This window comes from Mesoplodon mirus (genome assembly GCF_964341445.2).
Source record: "Mesoplodon mirus genome assembly, chromosome: 3".
In the NCBI taxonomy this organism is placed as follows: domain Eukaryota; kingdom Metazoa; phylum Chordata; class Mammalia; order Artiodactyla; family Ziphiidae; genus Mesoplodon; species Mesoplodon mirus.
This window is the reverse complement of record NC_138978.1, coordinates 149870066-149895944: the sequence shown is the minus strand read 5'-3', so window position 1 is coordinate 149895944 and position 25879 is coordinate 149870066. Positions and strand designations below refer to the sequence as shown.

The following is a 25879-nucleotide window of genomic DNA, read 5'->3' as shown; positions in this document are numbered from 1 at the left end:
AACTGCATACAAAATAAAAGAGCCCATAGTGGCTATTTTCTGGGCAAAGTTTCCCTTTAATTGTAATTTAATTTACAAGTAAGTACTTGTAAATATAAGTTTTGTACATACATAAACCTGGCAGGGGTGTTAGTCAGAGGCTGGCTTTCTGATGCTCCTCATGTCTCTGTTTGAGAGGCTCTATATCCCATTTTAAAGTTGAATTTGTCAGGGGTAAAACTTACTAATGAAATTGTGTGATGGGCCAGTGTGCGGCTTGTGAGCTTAACTCCTCCAGGCATCACCCTAGAGTCGTTTCAGCCCTCTTATGTGGCTCAGTTTCACCCTTCAGTGGTCTAAGACCACTGTGAGTGCTCGGATCACTGAATGGCCAATTCTTATACATGATTCCTGGATGAGCAAGTCTTTTTTTTTTTTTTTTTTTTTTTTAGCTGTACGCGGGCCTCTCACTGTTGTGGCCTCTCCCGTTGCGGAGCGCAGGCTCAGAGGCCATGGCTCACGGGCCCAGCCTCTCCGCGGCATGTGGGATCCTCCCAGACTGGGGCACGAACCCGTGTCCCCTGCATCGGCAGGCGGACTCTCAACCACTGCGCCACCAGGGAAGCCCTGAGCAAGTCTTTTAATTAATGTGTGGACTGCCCTGTGGGACCATTCCACGGTATACATATCTCAGTTGCCTGAGAAAGCTCTAACTGACCAGGAGGAGTCTTGTCCCTCTTCTTTGGAGCAAAGCTCTCATGTAACATCTTCACTTTTATCCTGACAAATTCTATGAAGACAGCCAAACTGAGGAAAGGAGTCAGATCAGCTTCTTACCAAACTACTCAGCCCAGACCGCTCAGTGTCTTTAAACTGAGCAAACCCCATTGTTTTTCAGCCAGCCCACCCCCACACACCCCAGAATGTTTCAACCGTGGGCCAGGTACCTGTTATACACTGCCAAATAAAACTCAGGATCATCAACCAATACAGGAGATCCAAGAACCAGGAGAGACTCACCCAAATTTGTCTGGACTCTCCAAGGAGGTGGATGGGAACAAGAGGTCTCTGCTGGTATCAATGTTCCAGTGTCTCCTAGAGTTCGGGTAAAGGAGAGAAATCTGCTCTGCATCCCTTCATGGTCGCCAAAACTGTCGACTGGAAAAATATGCACAACATGAGAGCTGTGAGTTAAGTTTTATTTGGGGCGAATGAGGACTATAGCCCAGAAGACAGCCTCTCAGATAACTCTGATAAACTGCTCTGAAGAGGTAAGGGTGGAAGTCAGTATATATGTGATTTTGGTGAAGAGGGATACATGCAGTCAAGCACACATTTTGGCAGAAGGTTGTTGCTACTCATGAGGAGCAGATGTCTCCATTTATGATTTTAGTGATTCTCTAGATATGAGAAGATGCAAGAAACTGGGCTCATAAAACCTTCTGAAAATATCCAACTATCTGAAGGCCTGTTCTGCCAATGTTTCCCAGAGCACAGAAGGCCTCATTCCTGATCTCTACCCTAAACTCCTTTCAGGGTGTGTTGAAGGTCAGCAACTGCAGTGGCTTGAGACTTCATTTTTGTAGTGCCCGATGGCAAGTGACAATTTTTAGTTGGAACCACACACCAGCTGGGTGAACTTGGACAAGTTGGTAATCTTTGAGAATGTTTTCTGAATTGTAAAATAGGGATAATACCTATCTCACAGGACTGTTATAAGTTTTAAATGAGAAAATATATGTAAAGCACTTCTGATGGTACCTGGAACATAATAGACTTAATAAACGGCAATTAGGGATTTCCCTAGTGGTCCAGTGGGTAAGACTCTGCGCTCCCAATGCAGGGGGCCGGCTTCTATCCCTGGTCAGGGAACTAGACCCTGCATGCATGCTGCAACTAAAAGTCTGCATGCCGTAACTAAAGATCCCACATGCCTCAACGAAGATCCTGCGTGCCGCAGCTAAGACCCAGTGCGGCCAAAATAAATAAATGAATATATTTTTTAAAAACGGTAATTATATTAGAAAGAGTCCTGGTTAGGTTTTCAAACTTCGGAAACATACTTTCACATGGCCCCTCAGGTCTGTCGCTGGAACTGGCCATGTTGACTTGGGAAGAGTGAGAAGAGGTGACAGATATTTTGGGAAAAGACGAGTCTTTCTGGGGTTAGGGATTAATAAGGACAAACTTCAGGATTTAGGAGACATAGAACCAAGTGTCTACAGTGTTGGAAGAAGCATCGGGACTTTATTTGTTGCTGTTGTTGTTGTTTTCAAGATCCTGAAGCATTAATGGGGCAACTTTCAAAGCTTGGGGAAGAGAGAGAGAGGGAAGAAGTACAGGAAGTGAAACCTTGCAGGACCCTGTGGGGCCCTCCAAGGTATAAATCCTTTCCATGTCCCCTGTTTCTTCTCTGTAGGAAATAGTCTTCATTCAGCCTCCTTGACCTTTCCTGAGTTCCAAAGGGCAGATTCAAACAGTTGCTTATCAGGGAAGGGAGGGATTGCAGAAAGAAAGGAGGAGCAATCAGGAAACAGTAGTGCAGCATGGGGCAGGTTCCTGGTTCCTCTTCAAGGAATATACATAACAATATATGTTTGAGTTCTTCTGCAGGAACTAGGGCCCCCTCCCAGGTGGAGGATGGTAAGTTCAGGCTAAGCACTAGATTCTGGGAACACCACCCTCTTACCTCACCACCAACCAATCAGAAGTCTGTCCAAGGTAGAAGATAATGAAGACTCTGACCCCCCCCCCCCCAAAATGATTCTCCTTTTGAAAACTTTCATGGTCCAGCAGAATCTCTGGAGTTGGTTTTTGGACACAAGTCTGCCTTCTCCCCAGGTTGCCAGCCTCCTGAATAAAGCAACCTTTCCTTTCCAAGCAACACTTGCCTCTCAGGTATGGGTTTTTGAGTGGTGAACAGCTGAACCTGAGTTTGGTAGCAGAAGTCCATGAGGTTCAGAAGAGAGACAGCTTTCTGAAACTTCAGAAAAATGACATGGTTTTAGTGTTTCAGTGAGTTAAATCTCTGTTTCTGAAAATAGCTATACATGTTTCTGGAGCTCAGGTGAACTTGAGGTCGACATAGCTTGAGGAAAATGGTGAGTTTCATAGGTTCTCTATAAATGATTTTTTTAAAGTGCATTCCAATTTTGTGATTAATATGGTATACTATGCATTATGGGACATCATGCTGCAAAGAATAATTTATAGTTATTGAAAAGAATTTAAACTTAACCCACCAACAGGTGTTTCATCACAAAATTCCAGGTGCATGTGGCCATAGGAATATTTTCTTCATCTTTACATTTGAAACTGTTATAATCACATTCTGGATGTTCTGATGATTTTTGAAGAGGCTGGAATAGTTTCATTTTTCTTGTTTATTTTTTAGGGGTTCCTTATTTTGCAGATATATTAGAACTGGCTTCAACAAGCAAGCAGGTATCTTACAGGATATTTGGCTAATCCACGATAGGTAAATCTGGCTTTAGCTGCACTGAGAGAGACAATGGAAATTTTGAACTACTCTTGAGTGGGGCTAGGGAGCATAAGCAGATAGGGTAGGGGATCCTTGGAGAAAAAGAACCAGGCATGGCTTTCTTGACAGAAGCCATTTTGTTGTCTAAGCCTGGCCACAATGCTTGCCCTTGCACAGGTCTCAGTAATTAATGATCTTAAGGGAAGAAAAGAATGCAGAAACATTACCTGTTATTAGGCAAGAGAAGTTCTAAAGAGTCCCAGTTCTCTTTCAATGGCAAAGATTAGCCTGAAGTGCTCAGCTACCAGATCAACTGGAACCTAAGGGATAATGATGTTGACGTTTTATGAACTTCATGACTTCAATCAACTGAAGCTTGAGCTCTGTCAATCATGAATATGCTTAAAACTTCTCCAGTTTGACAGTTCTGGGAGACACTGTTTTGGGAAAGATCCTCAGGGTTCTCCTTACTTGCTGCAAGTAATAAATCCTTCCTTCTCTCACTCTTTGATTTCATTGCATCTTTTGGCTCAACACCCACCAAGAGGCAAACCCAGTTTCTTGGTAACGGGAAGGGAAGAAAGGGCGTAAATGATGTAGAAGCTGCTCAGGAGCTGGAGCGCACAGGGCAGCAGTTCTGCTGGGGTGTGGGGGCTCCTGCTAGAGCCCTCATTGGGCTTTAATCCAGCCACACTGTTATGAAACAGGGGCTCTTTGAAGAAATTACTTGGGTCACTAAGGTCGGAGACTCATGAAGTGCCAGCATCCTCGTGTAATCCTCCCTCCCGTGACCTTGGGATCAATAGCCTAAAGACAAAGGAGGCCTCTGTGCTTCCTATCTCAGGGGCAGGAAGGGGAGCAGAATGCCTCAAGGTGGCTTACATAGCTATGTCTTAAAGCAGACTTGGAGAGAGCAGTGATTCAGAAGGAGGTAAGAAAACTTGGCGGGGGGGCAAGTCCTATCGAAACGTTTAGTGCAGTAAAGTGGTCTGAGGGGTCCACATAAGTACTAAGAACAATGATTATTTAATACAATTTTGCAACCTTAGAGCTGGAAAGGACCTCAGCAACAATCTAGTCCAAACCTTTCGCTGCCATGGAACTCTTCCTTCAAACAAAATCTTCCATAGGAGTCTAAATACAAACCCACATGAAAGCAGGATTGTTCTGGTTGGGGAAGGGTGGGGGAGGGGCTGGGCGAGGTTAGGAAAAAAAAGCTTATTCATAAGATTAGAAAAAAATTTTAAATCATCATGGAAGAAAATCTTTGAATTTATATTTTTATCATAGGCTAAAGAAAACATTGATTGTAAAGTTCCCCAAACGGACACATTAGTAATTTATAAAGTGAAGAGCCTTTGGATTTTAAGGGCATTTTTACTAAAGACATGAGAACAGGGACTCTGACTTTTAGTCTCACGGAAATGAGCCTTGGATGCAAATGTTCAGGTTTCTGGACTATGCTCTGCAGGCTTGGGGCAATGAGTCCCCAAGCCCCACCCCACCAGGTGGCGCCCGTGTTCGGCATTTCCATAACGTTTAGTTCTCTCCTCAAGGGTCAGACAGCCTGCCTCGTGTTTTGTAGGTTTAGATAATCCGACTGGCTGTTACGCTCAAGAAAACAACACTTGTGTTCTTCTGTTTTAACCTCCTTCCCTTTCACTTTCGTTCCAACTATCCAAATCCGCTTACCCTTGGTGTTGCCGAGGCATCTTAACTTTTCAGAAAAGCAAAGGGAAAACCCCCACCCATTCCAAGGAAGAAGACAGGAAGAGCCTTCTTTCCAGGGGGTCTGGTGCAGCAGGACGAAGGCTGGGAATTTGGAGACATTTAGTTCAGGCTTTGCCAACCACAGATCTCCTCTGGCCTCACTTTCCTCATCCTTAAAATGGCTCTGCGCCCTACCATCCGTGGCATCCCATTGCAGGGGAGTCAGACATACCTCAGCTTAAATTCCGGATCCTAGTTAAATCTATATAAAAGAGGGATGTCATCTAGTATGGTTACCGAGGTTAAATGAAAAGATTCGTGGCGCCGGTGGTGTCACAAAATGGGTTTATTATTATTGGTTTCCTTTGTTAACTCATTACCCTCCGGAGGGACGCCCCTCAGTGGAGAAGTCTGAGAAATTACCCATGTCTTTCGTTCTCATTTTATTCATATTCAAGGGAGGTTTTAGAACTCTAGGCTGCAACTTGCTAAGAGATAGCTAGCTGACCGTGAGGTGCCGGCTGCCACTTCTGAGGCAGAAATCGGGGGCTGCTATTTCACAAACCCTCCGTCAGGGCCCTTCTACCTCCCCAGCCGCGGCCCTCAGGCCTCGGCCAGCGACCAGAGAACCTCAGGCGGCGGGTTCCCAGCCTCCCGCCTCCCACCTTCCGGGGCCAGCGAGAGCTTCCGAGACACGCGCCGCTCAGTGGGGAGTGGCCTCGGCCCCGCCCCTGTGCGTGGCCACATTGTTGCGCCGAGGCGTTTCAAGGGGCGTGTCGCGGTTGCTAGGCGACCACACCACTCCCCTTCCCGCCCCTGCTGCTCCTCTGGCAGTTGTCGACCCCAGCCAGTCCCGAGCGGACGCGCTGGGAGCTGCACTGTGTGGAAGAGAGGTACCGAGGAAACGTCGCGGCCCGGGAGGCAGCCGCCCCAGCTCAGGTGGACGCTGCTCGCCTGACCGTCCAAACGCCGCCCCTCCCTCCGGGGGGTCCGGAGCTAACGGATGGGAGGCACAGCTCGCGGGTCCGGGCGGAAAGATGCGGGGCCGCCAGGAGACGGACTGCCGCCCCAGCCGCGGAGGTAACGGCGCCGGGGGATAACGCGCTGGGGCTCCCGAAGGAGCCGCTGCAGCTGGCAGGCGAGGTCGGGGGGCGTGGATGGACTGGGCTGGAGGTTGAGCGAGCCCCCAAGCAGTAAGGACGAGGGAAGGGGTCTGACTCCCTCTCCGGGACTGGCCCACCCTCTTCCTCTCCATCAGCTCCCCTGCCCCCAGCCCAGCGCGGGAGTGGGCTAGAAAGGAGTTAGGCAAAGAAGAATTCCCACCCTGGGGATTATTTCTGAAGTCCTACATCAGGGGTATATGGTAGGAACTCTGAGAAGCTGGGATGTTTTTGGTGGGGCTTTTTAGCAAACTGGGGGACACAGGGAGCAATACCTTTTCCAATAAGCCCTGTTGCTCAGAGCAGATAACCAAGGGCTTTGCCGTGAGGGGTGTAGGTGAGGGGCTCTGCCGCGTAGGACTTTTTGTGGATCGTGTTTTGAGAGATTCTCCACCTTTCATAGGATTTTACACCTTAATGGAGAGTAGGGACCACCTGCCCACTTCATTTGCATAGAGACTACCTTTGGGTAATTTCCTTTGGCTATTTATAGGAAATCTTGTAGGTCTTCAGTCTGTCTTCTTCTTTGTAAATGTGGACGTCTGTCCCATTTTGTTTGTTTTATTCGTGCTGTTGGCAAAGAATCAGTCACATCCAGAATTTTTGGTTCTTGTCAATGAAGCAGTTCCCGTAAAGGTATAATTTTATCAGAATGTAAGCATGTTTTTTAAAAAGAGAACATTCCAAAAATAATTTGTAGTGGGTTTTCTGTTTGGTTTTTGTTTTTCGGGTTTTTTTTTCTCTTTGTACTCCTATAACACATCGATTAAGAAAACTCTGGAATTTTACAAAACAGTTTTTATAAGCCACTAAAATATTCCAGCATAGTTTTAAAGATTAAAAAAAATTCTTCCCTTGCAGCTGGCTCATTATCATTGTATTCATAGTATATCATGTAAAAATGATACAATGAAATGCTGATGTGTGTTACTGGGAAATCCATGTTCTTGGTGGCAGATGAAATACATTATTCAGCGCCATCCTGTGGATTAAATAAATCCTCTCCGTCTTTTGTGTTCCCTTACAGCGGTGGAGGGAGGCACAGCGTTAAAGAGCAGAGAAAAATTATCATTTGGCATTTAGCTTCCACCATCCACCCGAAAATTAAGTGGGTAAAGATGTGAAATCCAGTACGTTTTGTAATTTAGAGAATCCCTATAGTATTTGCTGTAGAATTCACTGTAGTTTTCTACAAGTTAGATAGATGTTAAGTAGGAAAGTAAATAAATAAATATAGAGAAAGCCCTAAGAAGGCCTTTTATTTCTTGCTTGTGAGACCCAGAAGTGCGTAGACTGGAACTATTCTTCCCTTTACAACATGTGGCCAACGGCTCAGAGAGGAAGGTAGAGTAGCCAGCCAGTGGTAGAGCTGAGATTAGAATCCAAGTCTCCGACTTGAAAATACAGTTCTCTGTCTTGTTTGTTTGTTCTGGTTAGCTTTTAGGCTTCAGATTTCAACTAGCCTTCGTTTTCAAGTAGTAAGTTAAATGAGATTCTTTTGATGGTCCCTATTGTTAACAACATTCAGAAAGTAAGACGTATTTTAACAATTTCAAACTATAAACCTAGAAATGCTGTCCTTTCTTTAAAAATAAAAAAAGGAGGAAAAGTTGGGTTTCCTCCCTTCCTCTGCCAAATACCCCTGTGGTGTGTATTCAGTGCCAAAATGCAGTGTGGACATTTGTTTGTATTAATTATTCTTTGTAGCAGATATGAAGCAGTTAAAGGGTGTTTTGGAAATACAAATTTATATACTTCAGTTACTGACAGATTTTATCTGTAATCCTTTCAACTAGATTGGATGATTTTGTCTATGATAGTGTCGTGATAATAGATGAAACCAAAGGCTCACCCTGTTCAAATGCACTCTGCAATCCTTCTGAACCACCTCTACCCAGAAGACTAAATGTAAGTAAATGAAGTAATTCTTTGAGCTCTAATGGGCCTGGAAAGGAGGAAGTGCTACTTTAAATGGTCAAGGTACAGGTACATGTCACTGGTAACCCAGGCTCTTTTTTATTCACTTTTGGTTTCTCTTGACTTTGAAATAACAATTTCTGTGGTCCAAGTTCAGCTTTTCAGAATGATTTTGATTTGGAGCCCACCTATTCCTTTCAATCCACTGGGGTAAATAGGGAAAAAAACGACATGCTACTTTTATCTAGATAGTGTTTGTTTGTTTGTTTGTTTTTTTGCGGTACGCGGGCCTCTCACCGTTGTGGCCGTTGTGGCCGTTGTGGCCTCTCCCGTTGCGGAGCACAGGCTCCGGACGCGCAGGCTCAGCGGCCATGGCTGACGGGCCCAGCCACTCCGCAGCATGTGCGATCTTCCCGGACCGGGACACGAACCCGTGTCCCCTGCATTGGCAGGCGAACTCTCAACCACTGCGCCACCAGGGAAGCCCTAGATAGTGGTTATTTTTTTTTTTTGATAGAATGATATGTACAGTGTATTATGATGGCTCATTTTAACAAGAACAAGAAACAGAAAATACCTCTGAACTTACAGATCTGCAGATTTTTCCTGCACGGTAGAAATGCAGTCCTAGCTTATTAGTATGCTTAAGAGAACCATTTTATAGATCATAAATGAAACTTGAGCAATGCATTTTGGTTTCGATGCATTTAATCATTTTGGAGCTTGCAGACATTTAGCTTTTGACACCGTTTTATGTTTAAGAGAATAAATTAATTCCCATTCCCTCGGCACTCATAGAGAGGTAGGGAGAGCAGGGTTTTGGACAAGTTCCATGACAGGGAGAATCTATCCTGTGACTTTAAAATTTGCTGCATATATCATCAACGAACAAACTGAATAATTGAGTAGACTAATTTATCAATAATTCTCCTTCATATTTCTGTTTAAGACCTAAAATTATTTCTATGTAAAACACTGCTTGCATTTTTCATAGTCCTTCCCAACGGTTTGTCAGCTTTTGCCACTAAAAATCAACCCCTTCACTACTTTCAAGGCTAATAATATTACAAAATACGGGCTACATATATTTGGAAGGCTGGTCACCCTATTTTTAATCTCCTTTCCAAAGTGCAGTAAGTTTCCATTCTCCACAAGCTTATTGTTTTTAATATGTAAAAATCTCTAAGAGCTCCAGAACCACCTATATACTCGTGTGTTGACTATCAGATTTCATGGTTACTTCCTGACAATTAGCACATCTCTCTGGGAAACTTTTATAGTCCGTCATCATGTGACTTAAAGTCCATTTTAACTTTACTTCAGAGTTGGCCAGTGCTAATCACCATATAGTAGGGCAATTAAATTGTATGTTTCAGGATCAAAATGAATTTTTTTACTGTGTGGTATTCAGAGTAACACAGCTTGCAAAACATAAGATTTTAGATTCTAAAACAATGCTGTCTTTGCAAAATTTGCTGAAAAAAGTGCTTTTGACCTCTTAGTAACACTTATAGTTCATTATGCCATGACTCCATTGCGAGACGCTATTGCTCATTTCACAAAGTGCTTTGGCTTCCTTGTTTATCCAAGATGCCCTTACATTCTTGTTGTAAACTATAAATCATCTGCTCATAGGCTTTTATTGGGTTAGCTTTGTGTTGCAGAGATTTAGGGTCGAGAACGAGGGAGGGGGTGGTGTTTTATATCTGGACGAGAAGGATGTTCCTTTTCTGAATTTCTCAACAAGATCTTTAAGACTTGATTAACGCAGTTGAAGATTCTATTTGAAATGTCAAGAGTGCTCCAAACTGATCAGCTCGGTGCTTTGTGACCACCTAGAGGGGTGGGATAGGGAGGATGGGAGACGCAAGAGGGAGGAGATATGGGGACATATGTATATGTATGGCTGATTCGCTTTGTTATAAAGCAGAAACTAACACACCATTGTAAAGCAATTATACTCCAATACAGGGGTGTTAAAAAAAAAAAAAGAGCGCTCCAAATTAACAATATACATGAAGCATTCTTAAATAAAACATGATTAATCTGGCATTATTTGTCTCTCTGGATATAATTACATAGTTAAAATATTTGAAGTCGATTGCAGACATTGGTCATTTATTGTGATTATAACCCTAGACTAGAAATATATAGTGTTTTGTAACTACTTTAACATGTGTGAAAATTCTAGATTCTCCTAGAACGGAAGGAAGATTTTATTTATAGCACAGCAGACTTGATACATAATTGATTCAGAGCAGTATTTGAGTTATTACAGGAAAGGAAAGAAAGCTAAGGTGAGAACCCCTCCCTGTGTGGAAAAATTTCTTTCTGGAATTCTTCAGATTCATTGGAGGTTCAAACCTTGACAGTCCTCAGGGGACTAGACCTGAAGTGTCTTGTTCTGTTCTGGAAGGCACACTTGCAGAGAGATATACCGTGCAGCCCATAACGTGTTGAGAACGTGAATAGGATATAGTAAGGCAGCCTGACCCAGGCTGTGTGAGGTGGAGGATGTGATGGGGATGATGAGCCTCGAGAAAAAATGGTGAAGGCAGGACAGCCCCTTTTAGGTATCTGAAGGGCTTTAACATGGAAATTTGGACCCTCCTGTGTAGTTCCGGAGGGCAAAATAAGACTTAATTTGCAGAGAGAGAGATTTAGGCTCACTTTAAGGAAAAACCATGAGTCAGGAAATCCAAATGACATCCTTAATCTTATTGTAATAGTTCTGTGGAAGTTAAATTTCTGTTCTTATTAACAGTCTGTACCTGAGACCCTCTCTTTACCACAAACAGAAATGAATACCTCCAGAGCCAGCACAGCCTTACATGTAGGTAGAGTAGGTGAAATGCCCAGGGGTGGACCCTGGACCACAAATACCTTTCCTACCAGCTTGTCATTGATGACCGCGGGTCCTAGAGAGTCATTCCCTTGGGTTAAGGCATTGCTCTTTTTAAAGGTCAAATATGTCTGGAGAGATAACCCATTAAATTGCATGGCAAGTTGAAAGGAGGTTTTATGTGGGGGAGAAAGTGGGTGAGGTGTTTCCATGCATCCTAAGGGAAGGCTGATTGTGCAGGCCTTCACGGAGCAGAAGGCATAGTTAATGCCAGATGTCTGGTGGAGGGAGTCTGGAACTGCAGAGGAAGGCACCACAGAGAGAAAAGAGAAGCTGAAAGGGGAAAGGGAGGGTGTATTGGAGTTTAAACAATATATTGAGAATTTTGCCTAATTGTTACCAGTGTTTTTAACATGTTTTATAGTTTCTGAGGGTCTTTCACATATATTATTAATTATAATTTGATTCACACAACATCCTGCAAGGAGGTATTATTATCCACATTTTAAAGATAAAGAAATTGAGGCTAAGAAACTGGGCTAAAGGTTAAGCCTACCCTGGGACCTACAGTTTTTGAGCAGTGTAGCCAGGACCCCAACCTAGGCCTTCTGACTTCACATTTCTTCAGAATGTGTCCCCAGGATTTTAGCAGTAAATATTTAGATGCATTTAGGTTAGGTAGTAAAAATTTAAGGAAAACTGGTTTAGATGCATGCAAATATTTGGTTTTGTTATGTAAATCTACCTAAGACCAAATAATTATAATTCCCTAGTTCAGCCAAACCTATCTCCTAATAGATTGTAGTGCCTTGAGGTAACCTGTTTTTTGGCACTTTTATAATTGTGAACAATTAGTGCTCATGTGAATGTTAGATGGATGGATGAGGCCTTTTTTTTCCATCCCTAAAAACAGGAATGGTTATTTGACTTAATTGCTGATAAACAAAATGTTGCATTATATTTACATCTTAGCAAGGTATTTAGGTTCTGTCTGCCAGCCTGTGTTTTATTTTCTTGACTAGTGATAGTTCTCTATTTTGGTATCAGAGATCTCTCCTGGTCCGTATCTTGCCTCTTTATTGAGAAACTCAATGCCAAAGTACGGCTACCGTTGTACTGGCTGCTTTGCTTATATGTAAGATGGTGCAGTGCCTCATTTTTGTAACTGTAGTACTATATAAATGTTTAAATTGATTAAATGACCTAAAAGAAGCAGGCAGGAACTAATGTCGTGCTTTTATAACTAAATTAGGGGCTGTCTAAAGTATGCCAACACTTAATTTTTTTTTCATCCCTTTTTTGTTTTTTATATTTACATCTTTTATATTTTTATTTATATAGGTGATGGGTCAGGTGTTGTTTGCTTAGGTTATATTAAAATTCTCTTTTTTAAATGGTTGGCCACTTTGGATCATTACCTTATAATTTGCGTTATATTTTAAGAGATCATAAAGATAGCTCAGAGCTTCTCTGGAATTATCTACCCCTGATCGTAGAGGCTCTCAATCATACAGATCGGGGGTAAAGTTCTTCAGGGTCTGTTTAGAAAAATAGATGTTCTTTGAAGTATCCCAGCCTTTTTTTTTTAAAACAACAGTTTTTAGCACTTTTTTTCTTCTTTCCTTCTAGCACATTCTTATATTTTTCTTAGTATTTTTTTTAGCGTTTGGCTTTTTCATTGTCTTTCCCTCCATCGAGTTTCACAGAATCTTATTTCATTTCAGAGGTATTTAATAAGTAGAGTTTTCTTCTGTGGGTTATTGTTCCTTGCAGGAAAAGGTGATGCCAAATCAAGTAAAAAGAGTTGTATGCCTTTGTCACGTAGGCGTTTGCTGAGGGAGACTAGTGTATGTGTCTATGAGCAAGGGAAGGAGAGAGAAAGGAGACTCTTTGTCTTTAGGAGAGTTTTACAAGCAGCACCCTGGGGCCTTAGATTCTCACTGCTATTCATCAGATACATAAAGAATTGGCCTTGGTGATCTCAAGAGTTCTCTCTGGATTAGAAATTTTGTGATTCAATGAACTGAGATAGGAAGATGCGATCATTTATTTGGGGACCCAGGAGTAGATGATGAGGCCTTGGTTGATTCCAGGCCAAGGTCAACATTCAGCCCTACTGGAGAATAGTACAGGCACTAGGAGAAGCTGGTACCAGGTTATGTTAATGTTCTGGACCAAGATTCAGAAGACCTGGGGATCACATCCTGCCTCTGTCCCTGTATCATTTACAGAACACTTTAATATGTATTCATTTGCTCCTGGTACATGCCCTTAAGATTTGGGAAGATACTTGAAACAGTTTGTGAACAATATAGGACAGTATATATATAACAAGGGCCAGATTACGTGGTAGACTCGAAAAGCTGCAGCTAAGATGTGAGTGGAGCCATAGTTAGTATGGGCTTGGAGTAGTTCTAAGTGGAAGAGGGAGGACTAGCATTGGGCTTTGAAAGAGCGTAGGATTTGAGTGGATGGGGTGAAAAGATTCTCGGTAGGAAGACATACCAGTTAGAAGGAATCTAGCATGTTTCGGGTATGGTAAGATGACCGTCTTGTTTTGAACAAAGGGAGGCCTATGTAGTGGGGCTGGGGTGGCCACAGCAGTCAGGGAACCTAAGGATTAACATAACACGAGTTTCTAGAGACTCCTGCTTTTCTTATCTCACTTTTGGGCCTTTTAACTACACAACTGGCATGTTTTGTTGTTTTGTTCAGTCAGGGGGACGATTCTTTCGTTCTTCCACCGTTTTTAGTGACTTTAACATAGATTCACTTCTCTTTGCCGTAGATCACCACTGAGCATTTAACAAGAGATCCTACTCAGTGCTTCCTGAATGGAGGTGAGATGAAGGTAGAACAACTATTTCAAGAATCTGGCAACAGAAGATCTGATACTTTTCAGTCAGATGGCATCAACGACTCTGAAAAATGCTCTCCTACAGTTTCTCAGGGTAAAAGTTCAGATCGTGTGAATACAGTAAAATCCAGCAGTTCATCCAAAGCATCCAAAGTGTTGCCTCTGACTCCAGAACAAGCACTGAAGCAGTATAAACACCACCTCACTGCTTATGAGAAGCTGGAAATCATCAATTATCCAGAAATTTACTTTGTGGGTCCAAATGCCAAAAAAAGACATGGAGTTATCGGTGGTCCCAATAATGGGGGTTATGATGATGCAGATGGGGCCTACATTCACGTGCCTCGAGACCATCTAGCTTATCGATATGAGGTGCTGAAAATTATTGGCAAGGGCAGTTTTGGGCAGGTAGCCCGGGTCTATGATCACAAACTTCGACAGTACGTGGCCCTGAAGATGGTACGCAATGAAAAGCACCTCCATCGCCAAGCAGCCGAGGAGATCCGGATTTTGGAGCATCTTAAAAAGCGGGATAAAACCGGTAGCATGAACGTTATCCATATGCTGGAAAGTTTCACGTTCCGGAACCATGTTTGCATGGCCTTTGAGTTACTGAGCGTAGACCTTTATGAGCTCATGAAAAAAAACAAGTTCCAGGGTTTTAGTATCCAGTTGGTTCGCAAGTTTGCTCAATCCATCTTGCAATCCTTGGATGCTCTCCACAGAAACAAGATCATTCACTGTGACCTGAAGCCAGAAAACATTCTCCTGAAACGCTATGGGCACAGTGCGACTAAGGTCATTGACTTTGGGTCCAGCTGTTTTGAGTACCGGAAGCTTGACACCTATATCCAGTCTCGGTTCTACAGAGCTCCAGAGATCATCTTAGGAAGCCGCTACAGCACGTCCATTGACATGTGGAGTTTTGGCTGCATCCTTGCAGAACTTTTAACAGGACATCCTCTCTTCCCTGGAGAGGATGAAGGAGACCAGCTGGCCTGTATGATGGAGCTTCTAGGGATGCCACCACCAAAACTCCTGGAGCAATCCAAACATGCCAAGTACTTTATTAACTCCAGGGGCCTACCTCGCTACTGTTTTGTGACCAGTCGGGCAGATGGGAGGGTTGTGTTTGTGGGCGGTCGTTCACGGAGGGGTAAGAAGCGGGGTCCCCCAGGCAGCAAAGACTGGCGGACAGCACTGAAGGGGTGTGATGATTACTTCTTCATAGACTTTTTGAAAAGGTGTCTTACCTGGGACCCCTCTGCCCGCCTGACCCCAGCTCAAGCACTAAGACACCCTTGGATTAGCAAGTCTGTGCCCAGACCTCTCACCATTGAAAAGGTGTCAGGCAAAAGGGTAGTAAACCCTGCAAATGCTTTCCAGGGCCTGGGTTGCAAGCTGCCTCCAATTGTACGAATAGCCAATAAGCTTAAAGCTAACTTAATGTCAGAAACCAGTGGTGGTATACCTCTGTGCACTGTATTGCCAAAACTGATTAGCTAATGGACAGCTGGTGTGCTCAGAGATGATATGTAGGTATTTTTAATCATCCTGCAAACCTGAAAATGGAAAAAAAGAAACAACACCAAGCCCATTAATGGATATGTTTTTGGTAGACTAGATATCTTTTTTTAACAAGGCAAAGCATTTTTATATGACTGTAAAAGAACTCTTGAAGGGCTAATTACCTAACCAGCTTGTATTGGCCATCCTGGGATACATAGTAAAAGACTTTTTATAAGTCAGTGCATCTTTTGTTATTATTGTCAGGTGTTCACCAACCTGTGTATTATTCTGTGGGTTTAAATCCTTTTCTCTCAAGGTAGACGATATACCAGAAAGTATATCCTGAACGTTCACTTCTAGTCTCCCTCGGCATCTGTTCCAGAGGCTTAATTTGGGACATGGCCGTAGTTATAGATGAGACTGAAAACTAGATCTGCCGTGCACTCCAGACCCCACATGGGTATAGAATGCCTTAAAGAAGCTCACATGTAGAGGAAGAGAATTACATTAAAACCCCTTGTTTAAAAAACAGAGCAAAATTCTCAGAAAGAAGTTCAGACTTGAGGTGAAAATCAATAAGCAACTCTCCTGACATGATAATATTTACTGGGTGCTTATTAAATGTCAGGTTATTCGATCTTGACAGCAATCTTACAAGTGTTAGAAATCAGGGCTCAGAGAAGCCTGGTAATGGGCTCAAATACACCTTTGCTCCAACACCCTGGGGAGCTGGCTTTTGAGCCCAGATGGCTCAGTCTTCAAAGTCCAGGTTCAACCCACATGTAACACTCCCTCTGCTGGTGGCTGTGTGTGCGGGTCGGGTGGGGGGGTTCACACCGATTCTTCCTGCTGACACAACCTAATCTGGCCCACCTACTCTTCAGAAAGGTGAGGGGACTGAAGCCTCCAGAACAAACAGGCTGCCCCAGGGCCCTTCCGGGGCCGGACATGCTGCCCAATCCGTAAAAGAGCCCAGAATCACCACAGCAGAGGCAGTGATCAAAGCGCCTTGCGAATTTTAACCTTCATTTCCTCGACATCCTTTCACTGGCTAAAACTTAAGTCTTTAAAACTCAGTATTTGCCAGATCAACCCTCCACTTCGCTCTTTCCACATCATGTCCCTAAAACAATTCCCCCATCAGCCTTGTCCCATCCTACCACCAAAGAGCAGGAGACAGACCCACCGCCCGGCCCCCAGCCCACACCATGCCTTCCATACCAGCAGGAGAACATGTGGCTGCCCAGGAGAGTGCTGGTGAGTAAAGGGAGGTCAGCCTTTTTGACGCAGTACTTCAAAGCACGCAAGAAGCATCTCTGCAACAGTTCGTCCATTTGCTCTGCAAGGAGAAGACAAGAACCACATCCTTCCTGAGGGCCGCAGAAGGCCCGCGCAGCACAAGATAAGTCCCCGCACGGTGACATCCGTACCTCACCCCTCAGCTCTGAAGGAGCCCATTCCCAGGCACCAAAGCTCCCAGACTCTCTAGAACACTGAGCCTTTACAGAGGTCTGACCCCACAGAGGGGGTCAGGCCACAAAGTCCCACCCAGCCAGGCGCGGATGCTTCTCTGATAGAGAAGTCAGAGCCAGAAGAACACTAAGAGGGCCGTGTAGCTGGGATCAGTCCAAATAGCAGAGCCGACGGGTATCCAGGGAAACGCGACATATTCGGAAGACTCCCAGGTAAGATGGCAAAGGGCTGTGGCACCACCCTCACCAAAACTAAGGCCTTTCCCCGCCCCTCCCGGAGCCCTGGCGCCGCTCTGGTGGGAAGCAGAGCCGAGCGCTTCAGTCCCTACACTGAGAGGCGAGCGCCCTGCTCCTGCCAGAGCTGTACCTTGAAGGGTCTTGCTGTCCGTGGGCTCTGGGCTCAGGCCCCCGACACTGGGGTCTTCTGTAGCTTCCGACGGGGACTTCTCCCCACACCTCTGCTCAACCTCCCCCTCCTCCTCCTCTCCCGCCAGGGTCAGGCGCCTCATGTCTCCCTGCAAGGTGGTGTCTGCCTGGACAGACCCCTTCTCTTCACGGAGATCTGGGGGATCCAGGGCCAGTGGAGCAATGGATGGTGGAGAGGACTTGTCTCCAGATCGCCTGCAAAAGCCTCATGTCAGAAACACTGAGCAGCAGCCACAACACTCTCCAGCCCCGGTCAGGGGGTCAGCAGGGGTCCAGAGAGAGTAAGACCCACAGGCAGGGGTGTCCAGGAGAGGCCAGAGAACCTGGGTGTGCCTCTCAACTCTGTTTCCAATTCTGGGCCCAGAGAAGTCCCATGCCTCAGTTTCCTCATCTTTGAAATGGGGAGAGTAATTCTTGCCTCCTCCTTAACCCAAACAGAAATTCAGGGACAGAGAAAAATTAAAGACAACATAGTTAAAGTGGAGCTCCCCTTCCAAAGTATTCCCTTCATAGAAATTAAATATAAAACCATTTTGAATTAAATAACCAAATGAAGATTGCAAACGCATCTGTAGTACCAGGTTGGTGAAATACAAACCCAAGGTTGAGCGTATGGAACAAATTACAAACACCTGGACTGCTCAAGACTGCTCAAGACTGCTTCTGTGTTAAATCAGAATGCAATCTAAAATAGATAAATGACAAGGACCAACTGTATAGCACAGGGAACTATATTCAATACCTTGTAATAACCTTTAATGGAAAAGAATCCGAGAAAAAACATATATGTATATATCTATATCTAGAATCACTAGATATACTAATGGTCACTAGAATCACTTGGCTGTACACCTGAAACTAACACAACACTGTACATCAACTATACCTCAACTGAAAAAAAAGAATGCAATCTAACCTGCAGAGTAGAGATTACAATGGCTTTATGCCACTAAGCCTTATGAAGACAGGAAAAAAAGGGACGCCACATAGCAGAGCGGTAAAAACAAAAAGCATTATGTTGTTAACTAAGATTATGCAAGTCAAACAAAGTTTTACTAACAGCCGCAGCAAGGCTTATTAAGTATGGCTACTAGTGAGGCCAGAGCGTATGTTTAGGCTATTCTGATCAGGTAAATACCGTAAGTGTTTTCAAAGGGCGGGAGGAGGGGAGACTGAGGCAGCCACTGATAAAACAATTTAGACAACAAGACCTTAACTGCCCAGACTAACAGTCAGAAAACAAGGTGCTGGGAGTACGTGAGTAAGCAGCCCTCAGATGCCTGCTGAAACCCACACTGATGAGGCTGTACCTCCAGCAAAGCAGGGCTTGGCCAATACTTGTAAAATAAGTAACTCCAAGACTGACTCAAAACGTAAGGGTAAATCTATACCAACAGGCCACACAACACTTGGCCAGAAGACCAGGTATACTGCTTTCGAGAAAAGCACTACTTACTATTTTGGTTAAATGACAAGAAAATAACCAGAAAATAAACTCACATACAGCTCCAGAGAGCAACTGTCACAGTGAGAAAGTGCAAGTTCTGTAATGAGGAGGAGATCCTAAATGTGGAACTTGAACAACAGGAAAGTCATCAGGTTGTCACCCTGGTGCCTGAGGACCTACTCTACTTTGATTTGGATTCAGATGTGAGAATTCCCGAGCACTCATCATGGGGTCAGAAAATGCCTAAATGTACACGGCAGAAAAGGCTAGATCGACCAGTGCCATAAAAATAAAGAATATCACTGTACTGAGAGGCAGAGAAGACAATCCCTAAGGCCTTCTTCCAGCCCTAGGATTCTATAATTCACCTAGAAAATAAAGTTCTCGGTAATTTCTTTTCTAAACAGGCCAAAAAAAAATCTTTTCTCCACATTTTGCAAGGAAATTAATGTCTAGGGTCAGCAACTTGACTAAGGACACAGCAGGGATCAAAACTCTCGCTTCTCAATCCAGGCCCTGTGCTCCCTCCGCCCACCCAGCTCCCTATAAAACAGAAAAAGCATGGAACCCACCACAAGTGGTCCTGGTAGGTGTGGAGCACAGAGAAGCCCCTTCCCTTCACACCTGAGGTCAGCATCTCGGCTGTGACATGGCAGCAACTCCGATGGCAACGGGGGCTCTGAGAAGGAGGAGGTCAGAGACGAGGGTCAGGGAAAGTCTTCCAGGAGGGCACATGTCAGGACCAGGTTTCTACACATGTGTTCAAAGCACCACGGTTGCAAATCTGAAGCATCCACTTGTATCACAGAGCTAAAACTCGGTGCAGTCTCAATCTTATTCAAATTACCTACACATATGACTTTCAAAAATTCCTTGACCAAATATTCCCTTCTGTGTAAGTAACTCCTCTACTGATGTTATCATTCTTATATTCTTATTATGAACCAAACCCAGGCAGGACTCAGAAGGATATTTAAAGTTCCCTTTCTTCAATTTCAAAAAATAAATTATCTCCCCTATCTTAAAAAAGGCATAGCCATCCTATATGGAAATTCAGAAGGGAGGCCATTCATATGCCTTAAATTAGGCTGAGGGATGCCAGAGGGAAGAGAGAAGAGAGATACAGTGGTACCAACGAAAGGTTCCTTCTGAGTGGGTTCTTTATAACAGGCCTTGCTCTGTATAACATCTATCTAAGAACTGGATGTGTCCAAAATATCAGAAACAACCACATTTACAATAACTACAAAAAACTTCCAAAGCCCAAATGGGAAATCTCTGTCAGCCCACTGTTACTCAGCAATGCTCACACATTGCCTGTAAGGATCGGTGTCCAGCTGGCTAACAGGAGGGGAATATACAAGCCTGGCAACGTTGCCTGGACCCAAGGGAGACGATTCAAGGGCAGATTTCCCAACACCTGAACTTCAAAAAAAACGTTTGCTAATCCGGTGGCTCCACTTCCTGTGCCCATGGGTCAGTTCCTGCCACAGAATCTTTGAATTTGGCTTCTTTCCCAGTTCCTAAAAGACGGGTCTTTGTCTTCCACCCTTGGAATCGTCAATGGCTCAAGAACTTCGGTCTCGAACCTGTCTTGTAGTTTTCGTAAACTCCCTTGTACCCTCACCCCCTTCCATAAACCACCTAGGATTCATTCCCACATACATTCTAAATGCCAAACTCAGAGGCCAAATACACATTTATGTAGTTTTCTCCGATCTTGGATAGAATACTGGGGGGAAAAAACAATAATTTCACCATTCTTTTCAACTTCAAGTTTTGCTACAGGTAAACAAGGAAGGAAACATTTCTAGGTGCTTGGTTCCCAAAGGTTCAAGGAAAATGGGAGAATATGAGCAACAAAAATAAGATCTTTAAACACTGACCCCTCCCATGCCTACCATGTTTCCCTCTCAAAGAAGCAATGAGTAAAATAATAAGATGTCGTTTTTCATTCAGGATGATACAAATGAAAATGACCCATCATATCCAGTGTCGGTGAGCATGTAAGGAAACAGGCTCCATATACCCTGTAGGTAGGAGGGAAAACTGACACAGCATTTTTATAGGGCAACAGAAAATATGCACGATCTTCAGCCAAACAGTTCTGCTCCCTAGTATCTACTTTAGAAAAATATTGGCACTAGTGTCCCTAGAGGCCTCAGGAAGATCTTGTTTGTGATAGAGACGAAGTAGAGGCAACCACAATGTCTACTAGAAGAGGACTTTTCCCATCACCCCACAGTGGGTAAAAAGATTCAGCTTATCTGTGCTTGCTGACATGGAACATGCCCCCACTACCTGAAGTGAAAAAGTAATAGGGATAAAGTTTGTTCATTTGTATTTTTAAACATACACACCCCAAACCATACATTTTATATGCACGTGTATATATGCATTGAAGAAGGCTGACAAGGACGTGCATCAGAATGATAATGGTTACTTCTAGGAGAAAAGGATTATGGGGTGAGAGGGTTTTGATTTTTCAGAACTGTTCATACCATTACTTCCTAATTTATTTTAAAAAAGAGACACTGTGGTGATGGCTGAACAACCCTGTAAATATACTAAAAAAAATCACTGAATCGTACATTTGAAACAGGTGAATTTTATAGTATGAAAACTATATCTCAATAAGTCTATTAAAAATAATTAAAAGATGAGGATGATGATGTGGATGTTCGACAAAAATAATGTTGAAGTCATGCAAGGCAGGAAAGACCAAGAAAATGTCACAGAGAGGAGACTAAGAAGACATGACAACTAAATGCAATGTGGTACCCTGGACTGGATTCTTGAACACAAAAAAAGAGAAAAAAGACATCGTGGGAAAACTGGGGAAATATGCATAAAGTCTGTAATAGTGTCAAAAGGACTGAACCAATGTTAATTCCTTAGTGTTGATAACTGTACTGTGGTTATACAAGATGTTATCATTACAGGAAGCTGGGTAAGGAGTATTTCAGGACTCTGTACTATACTTGCAACTCTTCTGTAAATCTAAGAAAAAAAGTTTTAAAGGAGAAAAAAAACAAATAAATTTTAAAAAGGAAGAAGCAGCAGCAGGAGCAAATACCCTTGGCCCAGATGTATGGACACCCCACAGGCTCACTGCCATTCCCCACTCTCTGATTGCTCAGGAAGAATATGTTTTTTCTTTTAATCCTTTATCCATATGCTGTGAAGTTGTCATTCCCACCCCTCCCAAGTTTTCCCTAAGTTTTTTCCCCACAGGCACAGCTGACTGGCACAGTTCCTGTTCCCCACCAAGGCAATGGCACAGAGGTCACCCTTCTGTACCCGAGGCAGACCAGCAGGGGGCACCACTAGCCCTGGCAGCATCAAATCTGCAGGAAACAAAAGCATCGCAACTAACTCCACAGTTTACTGCGTCATTTACTCACTTGCTCAACAAACATACATTTGTTAAGCATCAACTACATTATTCATAGTGAAAATAAAAAGTGGCAAACTGAGGGTCAGACCTTTTCCTTCTGGGAGACTAGTGGTCAAACTGAAGCACCAAGCTGAGGGTCCACTTCCATGATCTATCTTATTCTGGTTTCCTAAATTCAGTTTATTAATCTAAAGTATAGCATATGGCAGTTCACAGAGCACTTTCATGTCACTTATCTTATTTAAGCCTTACAGCAGGGTCAGAGAGCTTATGGAAGCAGCCAAGTAAGAGATGCAACAGACATGAGGGAAGAATTCTATTTTTCAATCATATGAATGCACAAAATGGGTACATTTATTAAAGTAGTTGGCCTTTACTAAGTAGGTTTCAGCCACTATCCAGAATATAGGAAAATACTCTTACCTGCTCCCCCCACCAGTTTTTCAAGCACCAGGGGCCATGTTGTAAATGTTGCTAGAAGATCAGGATAAGACCACAGGGTGTACACTGTCCAAGAAGAGAGCCAGAAAACACTTACTGCCCAAAAGTCAACCCCCTGGGGAATGGCAAAGCCAAACACTGAGGCCACATTAATCAACATGTAGAAAAGAAACTCAAGTCAAAGCTAGAGAGAAGGTTGTAAGGGGATGCCCAAAGAAGCTGCATTCTTTTTTTTTTATTAGGTTACCCCAAGTTTGTGAAGCGGTTTATATGTTATATGCTATTTACTTGAGAATCCTTGCTTTAGCCTTAGAGACCTGCATTCTTTACATATTTATACTGAGCTCTTTGCAGTAGTTTCTCTCAATCTACGATCTTGAGAAGTTATCACTTTTACTGGTCGGAAGACACATGAAGTGAGCTACAGCTCTAAGAGTCTGTTTAGCTGCCAAAGTTGGATATTTATGTGTAAGGCTAAAACTAGTGATGAAGTGAACATCTGCTTTTGCCTGTCCAGTATCCCTTTTCCCCTCCCTGGGAACTGAGTGCCCCTTTTCCTGTGGGAAACACATTCCATATAGTTTACATCAGGCTGACTCCCTTCTCAAAGAGGCTGCAGTCTTGAAGAAGGCGGAGACTTAAGAAACTGGGTGTCACTTGAGACTTGGAGGCACCTATTGTTCCACCTGGACGGCAGCAGCCAAACATGGCCATAGTGGATAAAAGTAGGGACAGAGCCCCAGCGAGGATTCCTTTTATGTCCTCAGAAGCAAGTAATCCGAAACCAGGGCACCAGCCTGTAAGAAATTCTGAAACTTTCCCATGTTTATTATTTTTATTCTCTCTGTTTCCACAGGGATTAGCAGTAAAACCCTTAGATCAAAAAGGGCTTGTATGTGTACAGCAGCAAAGCAGGGTGGGGGTGGGGGTGGCCTGGGGTAGGAGACTGCACTGCGCTGCTGCAGCCAAGCTGGGAGGAAGAAAAGCCCCCAAATGACAAAGTAGGTGTCAGCAGCCATGGAAAAGAGAAAAGGACACTGCCTCTCTGAGATCTGTGACAAAGAAAGCAAGCAAAGTATCCTGAGAGCCAGACAAGAGCCTAAGAAAGAATCCCTGTGAGACATCGCAACCAAAGTCCACCACTAAGACAGCTGGGTATGGAGTTTAACTAACCCAGCTTCTTTCCCATCACAGTATCTTAAGAAAATTCCACTAGTGAAAGTTTTAAGAAGCATTTTTTACATGCCCTGAAACTCCACCCTTTTCACGACCTCGGCTCCAATCCCTACTTAACCCACTAGAAACCAGTGTTTCTTCACCTCAGAATTTCCCTTGGCAACCACCCTCTTTTTGTGTTAACCCTTTTTTTCCCCTCACTTCTATAGCAGTTTCTGATCTTGAAAGACCCAATTCTAGGGACACTAAATCCAAAAAGATTCTTAGGGAGATTTTGCATTTATTTGTTTTAAGGAAGACAGATTAATGGAAGAAACAGATGTTAGGCAAGGACCATAGTAATGGCCATCTCCATCCCATTGCCATACCTGTCGGATATAGATTTTTCTCCAGTTCAAATAGGATGGGGTTACCACCACTCACGTACACAGTCACTGCATCCCCTCTGTGAGCATACAACTTCACAATGTTGAGTTCTTCCTTTCCAGGTACTAACTCAGAGACCTGATCCGTTCCAAGAGTGGGGAAAACAGCTGTCACATCGGCCCGAAGCTTTCTCCTGCAGAGAGCACACATACCTGGTATGTATGCTGCCTGGATGGATTTTAATAAATATTGAGGACTCAAGACTTACTATAAAATCACGAGGCCCAAGAAAAAGACTGGTTGATGATGCCTTATTCTCACTCTTCCAAAACATCCCATTCTCTTTCTCATCCAATGTCTCATCTATTTTCACATGTTCCTGGGGCATGTCTTTCCATTTTACAAAGAGAGGAAAAAACTGAGATCCGGTAAGCGACCCAAGTTAGCCTGCCACTGGAAACTAAGCCCTGCCTTCCTGACTCCACACATAGCTCCTGGACCCACTCCTTTCTCATCTATGCTTGCCAAATCTGTCAACTTATGATTAAACAGCTCTGCTAGGGCACCAAGAATGACAACTATAGAACACTGCCTCCAAAATTCCCAAGGTGACACCTTCATTTGCAAAACTGAACAGATACAGTTCTTACCACATGTGCCTTATCCCCTCTCACCTCACCCTCCACCTGTCTCTCCTGCCAGTGGTAATCACTAGACACTTCTTCTCGTATACTTGTAGTTCTCTGTGCTCCATCTAATCTCTCCCAAGGGACTCAAAGCTCTTGGTAGGGCAGGGACCCCGTTTTCCTTCATTTTGGCATCCTCCACGACACCTTAAACAGACTGCAGTCAATACGCGCTGATTGAATTATACGCTTTCTCGTAAACTCACTAAAATATCCAAAAGACAGCCTGGGAGATAAATCAGGCCTCCTCTCCATCTTCACTCTCAAAACACGTCTAACTCACCCTTGCCCGCCCCCCGGGGTCCCTTCTCCGGCTGTACCCCTCGGCCTCCACCCCAAGTCGTCTGACCCAGCCCAGAAAAGGCTGGGAGCCAGCCGAGCTTGAGAGATGTCTGGGTGCCCTGGTGGGCAGAGCAGGCTCTTCTCTCCCTCACCTGTCCGACCCCTTGATGGCCGTGTTGGACTTGACCCGAAAGGCCTTGGCAAACATGTCTGCTGGAGTGGCCTGGGGAAGAGAAGGAGACCACAGCAGCCAGGGACTGTCAGGAAAGCGCGAGCACGGCAGCTTCCCAACCCGCAGTCCTGGGGGCAGCCATGCTTGGGCCCGGCTGGGAAAAGGGCCCGGCTGGAAACCGGGGCCGCGCAGCTTCGCGGCCACCCCTAGTGGCAAGGCTGGGAACTGAAGCATGGGGGGCGGGGCCGGAGAAGGCGGGGCGGATCCCTGCGCGGAGCGGTGCACCCTTTGGCCTCACCCCTTCTGCCGGGCTCTGCGCCTAGGCGAGTGGCTTGAGCGGGCGCGTCTGTAGTATCTCTGGGGCCAACAGCGATTCCGTTCATTTTTACTCCATCAGCGTTCTAGTGTGTTGAGTAGGAGCTCTGCCAGCTCTCATTCCATGCAGTTTAGTTCAGCTGCACAAAATTAATTGAACTCGTGTTTTCTTAAACTTGCAGGCCTCTTGAATGGTTTTCTTCAGGGCTTTTGTTTCTTAAGATCTTTACATTTTATTGCACAC

At 44.2% G+C, this 25879-nt stretch overlaps 1 protein-coding gene and 1 pseudogene across 2 annotated transcripts; one reads left to right on the top strand and one right to left on the bottom strand.

Annotated features, from left to right (window-relative positions):
• The first annotated feature begins 6048 nt into the window (after positions 1–6048).
• Positions 6049–15506, top strand: LOC309801213 (dual specificity tyrosine-phosphorylation-regulated kinase 3-like). Its single transcript, XM_082615765.1, has 3 exons — positions 6049–6250; positions 8127–8238; positions 13878–15506. Exons 1-3 carry the CDS (start codon positions 6174–6176, stop codon positions 15450–15452), a joined length of 1764 nt encoding a protein of 587 aa, XP_082471891.1. The 5' UTR covers positions 6049–6173; the 3' UTR covers positions 15453–15506.
• Positions 15507–16441: 935 nt separating this feature from the next.
• Positions 16442–25516, bottom strand: LOC309801214 (eukaryotic translation initiation factor 2D-like; annotated as a pseudogene). Its single transcript has 7 exons — positions 25301–25516; positions 24183–24373; positions 22621–22704; positions 22039–22147; positions 19373–19479; positions 17295–17548; positions 16442–16794 (listed from the first exon to the last, which is right to left on the bottom strand). The product of its transcript is annotated as a eukaryotic translation initiation factor 2D-like (transcript).
• Between the last annotated feature and the right edge of the window lie 363 nt (positions 25517–25879).

Bases quoted from the DNA above. Each gene is read 5' to 3' on its own strand.
- LOC309801213 (XM_082615765.1), top strand. From the start codon at position 6,174: ATGGGAGGCACAGCTCGCGGGTCCGGGCGGAAAGATGCGGGGCCGCCA. The intron at 6,251-8,126 runs GTAACGGCGCCG...CCTTTCAACTAG, and splicing joins CTGCCGCCCCAGCCGCGGAG to ATTGGATGATTTTGTCTATG. The intron at 8,239-13,877 runs GTAAGTAAATGA...TCTTTGCCGTAG, and splicing joins CTCTACCCAGAAGACTAAAT to ATCACCACTGAGCATTTAAC.